The 10,193-nt window shown below is 44.0% G+C and overlaps 1 protein-coding gene across 4 annotated transcripts in view; it reads left to right on the forward strand.

Annotated features, from left to right (window-relative positions):
• The window catches only part of GTF2H1 (general transcription factor IIH subunit 1), a 31,294-nt gene extending 21,470 nt beyond the window's left edge, over nucleotides 1-9,824 (forward strand). For all 4 annotated transcript variants that reach the window (XM_006022004.3, XM_025202112.1, XM_025202111.1 and 1 more), the window contains 5 exons: nucleotides 884-1,001; nucleotides 3,579-3,669; nucleotides 6,250-6,365; nucleotides 7,537-7,629; nucleotides 8,883-9,824. In XM_006022004.3, coding sequence (XP_006022066.1) covers nucleotides 884-1,001; nucleotides 3,579-3,669; nucleotides 6,250-6,365; nucleotides 7,537-7,629; nucleotides 8,883-8,969 — 505 coding nt within the window. In that variant the 3' untranslated portion in view covers nucleotides 8,970-9,824. The remainder of the gene's footprint in view (nucleotides 1-883; nucleotides 1,002-3,578; nucleotides 3,670-6,249; nucleotides 6,366-7,536; nucleotides 7,630-8,882) is intronic.
• Nucleotides 9,825-10,193: the final 369 nt, after the last annotated feature.

Below are 10,193 nucleotides of genomic sequence, written 5' to 3' on the forward strand. Positions count from 1 at the left end.
CAAGGCGGGGCACAGGACAAGCATGAGTGGCTTTCTTGGGGGGTCGTTTCTGCTGCTACATGCACCCTGGGAGGGCATGGGGGGCATGTGCCCCTGGATCTGCGCACAGGGTAAGGGTGGGCTGCCACTGCAGGCTAGGGCGGGGGCTCTTCCTGGCAGGGGGGCTGGTCCAGGCTGCACTTGGGGTGGGCGGCAGCGGCACTGGGAGGAGGGCTACGGGGGTGGGGCCTATGGTGAATTTTGGGGTGGCTGCAGCCCCTGCCGTCCCTGTCCCCCTCACCCCCCAGTAGCTCCCTCCCAGCACTGCTGCTGCCCACCCCAAGCGCAGCCCAGCCTCCTGCTGGGAAGAGCTTAGCGCAGCCCTGGCCCCAGCCTGCAGTGTCAACCTGCCCTCGCCCTATGGGCAGATCCAGGGGCACATACCCCACATGCCCTCCTGGGGTGTGTGCAAGGCAGGAGCTCCCCCTGCACCTCCTGGATGAGCCAGCTCAGTGCCATGCTCTGCCATGGCTGAGCAGTGCCTGCCCCAGCTCCACTCCCTCACTACAGTGGGCCTTGATCTGCCCCCCCGCCCCTGCACCAGGGCACTTTCCCTCCTCCCGCCCCTTTCTCCACATCAGACTTACCAGCCTGATGCTGGTCTCCAAACTGCATGGCTGCATATTGGAATCAGATCAATATTGGCCGATACCGCTTCTTAAAAATTCGGCCAAAGGTACTGGCCCCCAAAATCTCTATTGGTGCACCCCTACTTACAGGTATAGAATTTCTGAAAAACATGCAGTTGCTAAGTCTGAGTTCAGAGAATTAGGACTTTGTTGCCAACATTATGTATGTATCCATCTGTCTGTCTATATACATTTTTTTTTTTTTCCCTTTGTAGGTATTATCATGGTCCAACTCCAATTCAGTCACAGCAGTATGCAACCAGTCAGGATATTATTAATTCTTTTCATAGTATTAGACAAGAAATGGAAGCCTATGTACCCAGACTAACTCAGGTAGGAAAATAAATAAGTCCCCTTGATGTGGAGAGAGTTTCTAACTTTGAGATAATTTTTGATTTAGTGGAATAATAATTGTACCTTTGATCCCTCAAAGTAAATGGATGTGTTTTCCCTAGTTCTTTGTATTATATACTATGGGGAATTTGTTTTAGAATTTTGGGTCTCCTTCAAATGAAAAACTTACCTCAGTGTGAACAGTTACAATGTGGTATTTTAGTTCCAGCCATTTCCAGCTATTTTAAAACTTTTTACCCTGCAGAAAGTAAGCTACTAAACAGCAAACTGACAGATACCATGGGGCAAGTCACACAGCCCTCTTGCACCTGTGAGGGAGCTCCAGCTAGAGTGGAATTGGCTTTGTTCTTCTGGGTGTTTGGGGCAAAATGCGAAAAGGCCAGACTGCCCCTGTGCAAACAGTAGTCAGTGACTGCTGGCCTTAGCCTTAGCCTCTGACGTATCACCAAACCACCTCTATATAAGACCACAGCACAAGGTATACAGCTAAATCAGTCTGGTAGTCTAAAATGGTCTAACACAGCGGTCTCCAAACTTTTTATGGTGAAGATCACTTTTCGTAAGTAAAGGGCAGCCCAGGATCTACCACCCGCTACCCAGGCTCTGACCCCACTCACCCAGCCTGGCCCAAGCAGCAGGGGGCATGGCTCATCCCAGCCATGTGCATCCTGCCACTCCCAATCGTGGAGCCTCTGACAGACTGAGATTGACTGCCAGAGGCTTCACGATCAACCAGTTGATAGAGATCGATTGGTTGGTGACCACTGGTCTAACATAACAGCACAGGGGCTGCTCCATCCCTAAAATGATAGACTGGCTGCATGTGGCTTTGCCTGAACCAGGTTGTCAGCAGTGAAAGCTCTTTCTCCTCCTGTTTCTTTACTAATCTGAATTACTGAATCTAAATTAAAGCTTAATTAGTTGTTTATTCCACAGCCTTAAGTTTCTGCCATGATTGACATGTTAATTGTGTTATAAATAACAACACTGTTCATCTAATTTATGATGCCACAAAAGGGCAAACGAGCCATAAAGATGCTCCTCAAAAAGTATGTAACATCTTTTGTGGGAGCTTTGTATGGCATCATAAATTGAATGTGTGGCATGCCCCATCAGTTGATTGTCAGCATTGGGATCTAGGCAGCCCCAAGTCTGGAACCTGGCTAGGGGCTGTCCTGGTCCCAGTACTGTCAGCAGGATGCGGGTTTGCCAGGACTTGGCACCTTTAAAGGGTCTAACGTACAGCCCCCACTTTTTCAGGTGCTGAGTCCCAGCAAGCCTTGGGGCATGAGACAGATTCAACCCCTACGTATGTACATACGTGTGTGTGTCCCGATCCTCAGGATTGTATGGGACAGCCTGGGGTCCAGACTAGGAGTGGAGCTACCCAGTGCCAAATCCTGACACTTGGATGAGCCTCCGGATCTGGCACAGGGCAGCCCTGGAGGCCAGGACAAAACTACCCCTGCCCAGTTGGCAGGATCAGGCTCTAGGCAGTTCTGGGTCCCAAACCCAGTTGCCCCTGCTCTATCCCCCAAAGAAGCCAGATGTTTCTTTAAGAGCAGATAGGGATGAGGGAGCCACTTGTATGAGGCAGCTCCTTAACCTAGTGCATGCAGTGGGGTAAGAGGGAGCTCCCCCATTCCCAGTGTCAGGCTTATAGCACCCAGGGATGTAAAAGGAAAGCAGATACTCAGCTGGGGCTCCTAGCTATGCACCAGCTTTTTAAATGTTTGGAGCACCATGAGCCTGACATCACAGAAAGGCTCCCCAGTGTTGTGCTCACTGCCCCCCAGATCTTCAAAAAGCAGGAGTGCAGCTGGGAGCCCTAGCTCAGAGCCTCTCTTTGTTACAGGGCACCTGGGAGTAAGGAACTCTTGGCTCCCCAGCTGCTGCTTCTGTGTGCACAGGGGTGCAGCTAGAGAGCAGAGAGCTTCTCACTCCCCAGCTGTAGGTGGCCTCTGTCCTTCCCCTGCTGGCAGCTGTTCCCTTAGGGTCTGAACCATTTTATACCCCATTCCCACAATTGCATGTCTGCCATGGCAGGTCACGTGTTTTGGGGAATGGGGCATAATTCCTCAGACCCCAATCATGCAACTGTCTTAATGTTCACCACTAGCCTTAATCAAGTTGCAAGGAACAGTGAAAGTCTCTATTTATTTATATTGCCTTGTAAAAAGAAAAGCTGAATATATCCCATGCATGCACCGTATAGACAAGATCCTAAGTTTTAAGAACTAATACTGTAAGCATGTTTGAGATCAGTACTTATAGACAGATGAATATCTATTCTTCTTGTTGTGGGGGAGGGGGATACACTCCTATTGGTAATGATGGTTAATGCCTGAGCTGTGTCTAATTCTTCAGCACGTCAGTGTGAAGAATATTGTTTTATAGTCCTAAATTAGAACGTCAACCTCTCATCAGTGGCAGTGGCTAAATTGAGCCCTTGCAGTTTAAATTTTGAAATTTGATTAGCCCCAATTTTTTTTTTTTTTTTTTTTAAACCACAATAAGTGACTAGGGAAAAATAAGGATTTTGAGTTTTTTTTCAAGGTTCTTTCAAGTGGTGATGCTGCTAGCACCATCACAGCCCTATCACCTGGGGGAGCACTTATGCAGGGTGGAACACAGCAAGCCATAAACCGTAAGTACTCCATATTGCTTGTATGGCTAATTATCCAAATGTGTAGAGAGAACTAACTTATTTTTCCACTTCTCAGTCCAAAGCCTGGTGGCAAAGCAAATGCAGGAATAGACATTTGTCTAACATCTCAAGTGTAAAAAATAAATAAATAAATGGTTCGAAGGTGCAGTTATCGTTTTAAATAAGAGTGAGAGGTCTCTGCCCAGGGAAGAAGATACTGGCTGAGCAAACTGGAATTACCATATTTACTTGGATAAAAGATTATCCTGATTATAAGACTCTCCTACAATAATTTGGTTCTGTACATGAAAAATTTAAAGTTTTGTTATAATTTTCAGGTATAGAATCTAATTATTGGCAGTTTGCCTTGAATTTGTTCTGCTCCCTTTGCTACAACAGGGAAAACAATTTTTGGTGACAGGTAGACCCCTTGCACTCTTTCTCCCCTCCTTTCTCACCATCAGACCCTGATTTCCCTGAGTACATGGAAGTGAGGGGCAAATTTGAAAGCACTGACCTTGAGATGAACATAATTTACCATATAGGCAAATTACTATCAGCATCTAGAATTTGTGCATTTTACCTTTTTAAACTGCTACAAGTTTTAGCACAGGTATTCTGTAAACACATTAAGCAGTACTTAAAAAGAGTACAAACTATGCATGATATTAGTCTAAAGCCAAAAGTCTCATGATTTACCATGTAGTACATTGGATTGGTCCTCAACAGAGATGCCAGTATTTCAAGGCACAATGACCCCACAGCTCAATATTGCTCAGTATGTGTGTACTCCAAATGCATCCAAAAAAGGATCCATGTGCTAGTTGGTTCCCCTCCCCCTCCACTTCCACCATGATTGAAACTGGGTGTTTTGCCACGAGCCCTGGGATCCTCCAAAATGTATATGCAGATGAGGCACAGAGCAACCTGGTCCTGATCCACCTCATGGAGGGTGGGGCTACACTAATCGCATGCAACAGGCTGAGAGGGGGTGACAGAGGCATTCCAGGTGAACTGTTTGGGGCCCCATTTGGTGATGTTTGCTAGATGCTTAGGGCTGGTGAAGCAACAGGAATCATTGGACATGGGGCAAGAAAGGGAAGCTCAGTTGTGGGAGTGAAGAGGAAATTGACATGTGTTCAGTGTAGTGGCTCACCATGACTTGAAAGAGTTGGCACTGAAGGGGACTGCATACTGTGGGCATTATCTTATTTGGATGGGCTGTACTAACTTAGCTTTGTGAGAGGTTTCCGTTATTAGGGAACTCTGGAATTCATGCTGAAAGTGTGCAGCAGCTTCTTTAATCTTGGAGTTTCCCCCACAGGCCCCTGCAGCTGCTAATTGGCAGAGGGGTCCCATCACTCGCCACCCACACCTGAAACCGCAGCTGCAGTTTTCACCTCACAGCCATCAAGTGCAGGTAGTGAGCAGCAAGCAATAGGGCCCTCTGCCAATCAGCAGCAGAGGGCGTGCAGGGGAAACTCTAAGACTTAAGGAGCTGCCATGCTGCACATGTTTGGCATGAATTTCGGAGACCCCTCCCCATTAGTATATTTGCTCAATGTGGGCCATGTGTTTTACAGTCAAGTTCAGTGTTGGTTGTATTTAATCAGCTTCATAGCTAGTTTCCATTACTGAGCACATGCTGCAATGATAGATGTGGTTTCCTTGTATGCGACTATAAGGCCAAGGGGCTTTTTTCTTCACACTGATTGGCGGGCTCATCTTGTATTTGAGTAAATACAGTAAGATGCCAAAGTACAAGTGACACTGGACACCATTTTAAAGCCACTTAAATGTAAGACCATTTATTATGCTTCCACCGAAGGGCCTGGTTGTTTCCAACCCATCATCCCCACATTGGGGAAATCAGATGAAGCCAGGAGGCCTGCTGCCTGCTTCCTGAGCATAATGTACATTTACATGTTGTGGGTTCCCTGCAGGAGGAACTGCAGAAAGAAACAAAATGAGAGAGAGCAGTATTTTCTCTAGGCTGAGAAAGTGCTGATCTGACTCTCTCACCAGCAGCTTTGGGTCAAGGTTCCACAGCACTGTGTCTAATGACTGCACTGAGTCTTAGCACCTAAGAAGTTACACCTATTTGTATAGAGTTAACTTTAAATCAAGAAAGATCTCTGGCAGAGTACAGCAAATACTCTTAAATGAGCTTCAGTTTAAAGGAACTGCTTAATAAACTAATGGAAAATAATATGATTAACATTTTAACAAATAGGGACAGTCTAGGGCAGGGGTGGGCAGCCAATCTGTGGCATGCAAAGGCATTTTGCTTGGCATGCACACCTCAAGGCAGATGGCAGGGAACAGGCTGGGGCTGCACAAAGATCAGGCCCCTCGCAACTCCCCCACCATCCGCCCCTGGCACACCAACATCTTACAAGTTGAAGTTGCAGCTATTTTGGTACTGCCCAAAAACATTGCAGACCCCTGGTCTAGGGCTCAAAATGCTGTATTAAGTAGAAGGTCAGCTTTATTTATTGCCAAATTTCAGTTTGGCTCTGTTAGCCAGACCTTATTTTACACTTCTGGATTTAGTAATAAGCATTTTTTTTCTGGTTGCAGAGATGGTGCCAAATGATGTTCAGTCTGAACTGAAACACTTGTATGTGGCTGCAGGGGAGCTACTGCGACACTTCTGGTCCTGCTTTCCTGTTAATACACCATTCCTAGAAGAAAAGGTAAAAGAACTGGAATAGGAGCTTGCTAGTTTAAGACCACTGGTTAGCAAAGTAGCTGGTGACATGGTAAAATTAGTACTTTCTTTCTCAGCATCTCTGACACGAATGTGCTTTTTAGTGCTCCATTTCTATTTAGACAAGTATGGAAAATGTTGACTATCCTAACCCTAGAATGTGTTTCTTATGAGGCCAACCCTCAAGAAAATAGCTTGAATTTTTTTCCAGATCCAAAGCTGATTGTGGCAGATATAGCCAGGAAAAAAGCCTTCCTAAGCTAAGCATACTTTACAAAACTTTGGACACAGTCCTAAAACAATCATAATGGCTTAGCCACCTCTCAGAACAGTTGCCTTTCAGAAAAGACATTATTGTGTGCTATTAGAGTATGGGACCAGGAACCAAATTCCTATGGTTTGGTTCCAGCTCAGCCATTGTCTTGATGTTTGACTGTGTTCAGATCACTTTAAGTATTCTCCTTCATTGGATCAGGCAAAAAAAAAAAAAAAAGAGTAGTTACAAGGCCTTTAGAATAACCTGACAAGACCTTTGGATAAATTCATGCATTCAGACATTTTGGGCTTTCTGCTGCAAGAAATTAACTCCAGAAAAAATCCACAGTACGCTGTTGGCTTGATAAAGGGATGCATAACAATGTTGCATGCATTCTGCCAGCAACATTTTACTGAATGAAAATTTGCAGTGCTTTGGAAGGACATTATGTTAAGAGCTGAAAAGTTGACTTAAGAAGAATGCCTGTGGTACAGATACTCCTCACTTAACGTCGTCCCAGCTAACATTGTTTTGTTATTACATCACTGATCTATTAGAGAATATACTCATTTAAAGTCGTGCCATGTTCGGTTATAACGTTTGGCCACCACCTACTAGTAGGCAACTACTGTGACGTAATTGGATTCGCTTAACGTTATTTTGCTTAGTTGCATTTTTCAAGAACACAACTACGACATTAAGCGAGGAGTAGCTGTACCAGAGTTTCATATTTTAATTATTGTGATTACTTAGCAATTGCACTCGGAACCTTGCAGATGTGCATCTACCTAAAGAAAAACTTTGCTTCGCATTTTCTTTTCAGTTTATAGGAGTACTTTGCTAAAGGCAAAAATAATCTTTATAGTTCATGTGCCATTCCCTTTTTCTCTACCTTTTCCAGGTTATGAAAATGAGGAGTAATTTGGAAAGATTTCAAGTTACAAAGCTCTGCCCATTCCAAGAAAAAATCCGGAGACAATATTTAAGCACAAACGTAAGGGCTGGGGGGGTGGAAATCTTAAATTCTTTAGGTACATAGTAACTAGCTCATTTTTTCAGAGGGTGACAGGTTTCCTTTTAACTAGTAAGTGAGAAAAATGAGCATTAGTTGACTGACAGATATCAGTCTGAGTGATGCATGATCCCAAGAATTGTACCTCCTGCTGTGCCACACCTGCATGGCAGAAAGTGCGATTATGGGATCAAGCATCAGATCTTCATCATGCCATATTGCCAGGGCAGGAGGAGCCCTGGATCACCATCCCAGGCTCCCCCTACACCAGCAGTCTTCTCTCCTGTAGCTGGGAGTTCCATCAACTGACAGAACTCCCAGCTGTGGGAGCATATGGTGCTTTCCTGTAGCTGGGAGCTCTGAACACTGCACCTTGAGCCCCTGCTGTGCTTTGAGCTCCCAGTGTGGGGAGGGAGAAATGCTGTGCTTCCATGCCTGGTAGCTCCATCAGCAGATCAGGACTCCTTTTGGGGGTGGAGGGGTGTTCTCTGCTTCCCCAGCTAGTATCCCCAATCAGCTGACACCTAACACAAGTATTTGCTCCAAAGGCTGGGAGCACTGGCCACACATTCAAGTCAAGGCATGATAAGAACCAGCAACAAAGTTTTTGCACATTTTTTTGTGGAATATCTTGGTGCCTTTTTCCTGGTTTTATCATGTGATTAATTGACTGAATGTGTGGCCGGATCACTGCTTAGGACATGATTAGCTGAAGAATCATGTCTTAAGTGTAATGTATTAGAGCCTTAAATTTAAAATTGCAGGTTGGTCAGTGTGTTTCATCATCTTGTCCTGGAAAACACCAGGCTCATGAGCCTGGTGTAAAAAACAATATAGGGTATAACTACTGTTCTGGGATAGACTGTTAATCTCACTTGTGATCATAATGACAAATGACCTCTTTGGCTAACGCACATAATTTCCACCAACTCTGGAGTCCTAATTACAGCATTCAGATGGAGACAACTTAAGTGCAGCTGTGCATCCATTGTCTTCACCCACAATCTGCAGACAAGTGAAACAAACCTCTTTAAATATTTCATAACTGAAAAATGGAGCCTGATTCTTATCTCTCACCCTCATGCATCTCCTCTGACTTAGTGGAATGACTTCGATTTTTACAAGTTGTGAGGGGGGCAAACTCCATCCTAGGGGTCGTCTTTTAAGGGGGGTGGGGAATAGGGCATGCTTCTTCTGTTATTGAGACTATTCCTTTTTGTCTCTACCTTTTTCAGTTGGTAAGTCATATAGAAGAGATGTTGCAGACAGCCTACAATAAGTTCCACATGTGGCAAACCCGGCGTATGTTAAAGAAAACGTGAAGATTCCTACTGAAAAGGTTTGAGAGAGAAATCTGCAATAGCTATAGGAATACAACCTAGCATATTTGCAGATCTTATAGACATTGCAGGAACACCTGCAGTGCGTGGACTTCTGGAAATGATGCTAACTGAACTTGCACGTTTTTGGAAAGAAACTGATTTTAAACTTGAAAACTAGGGAGAAAATATGGAAGAACCAAAACAGAAAAGCTGAGGGGCAAAAATATTTAAGAGACACTGTTTACTGCAGTTACTCAGGAACTGCTTTTGATTTGCGTAAAGAGCTGCTTTCAGAAATAAAAACTTTTAAAAAGGGTGTATTAATGGAAAAAATCCATTTTTGTCTAATTTTTTAAGTGTATGGCACAGGGTAGAATTCAAATGTTTTTCTTCACTGGATTCTGGCATTTTATTGAATTCTGTTTGTACTTACTGAAACCAAGGTTTAACAAACTCTTTTAAAAATAGCTGAGACTGTTTTTGCTTCAAACAGCTGGAGAGATTAGCTGTCACAAGACAAGCTTCTGCCATATGTTTCCCCATAAATTGGAAGCAAGAGACATTGCACTGAAAGCTGTTTGTGGTGTGGAGTCCCTGAAGGTGTATGGGGGCACACACCTTTGCCTAACATCTGGGGTTTTTATGCAGAATTTCTTTTTTCCAGCCATCAAGTTTGCATGTTTTCCTTTGAGTGCAAGCGTGTGCTGTTGCAGTCTTTTTCTTTTTTTTTGTAGGTGGCATTAGTTTGGAAGAGAGAATGCATTTTTCAAAGTAAAAGTTCAAAATAAAGTTTCTTACAAAAAACAAAGTCACTTATTTTCACCTCTCAGAAGAAATAAAGTTATTTCTCCTAAATCTGCTTTTCTCTGCTCTTCCCTGTTGAGTATTTTTTTGGCGAATTGATAATCGTTGAGAAGTGTGTGAATGCACAGCATCCATAGGTACCTGGAATATGTGCCATACTTTGTTCCAAATAGAATTAACTCACTGTTTATCTAAGACCTACCTGTCTTGTGTGAAATATTTCACTTAGAAAAAAGTAAATCTGTTTTATATAATAGATGCAGTTTAATGACATATTGTATTATGTTGTCTTACCTTGACAGTTAGAGCCCATACAGTTGGGCTACTAATTTTTTTTTAACTTGGCTTAAATGAGACTGTTACAGAATTAAGATGCAACACCATTATGTATTTAAAACCAAGCATAGCCATGTAGTGGAG

This window comes from Alligator sinensis, unplaced genomic scaffold (assembly GCF_000455745.1).
Source record: "Alligator sinensis unplaced genomic scaffold, ASM45574v1 scaffold983_1, whole genome shotgun sequence".
Taxonomy (NCBI): Eukaryota; Metazoa; Chordata; order Crocodylia; family Alligatoridae; genus Alligator; species Alligator sinensis.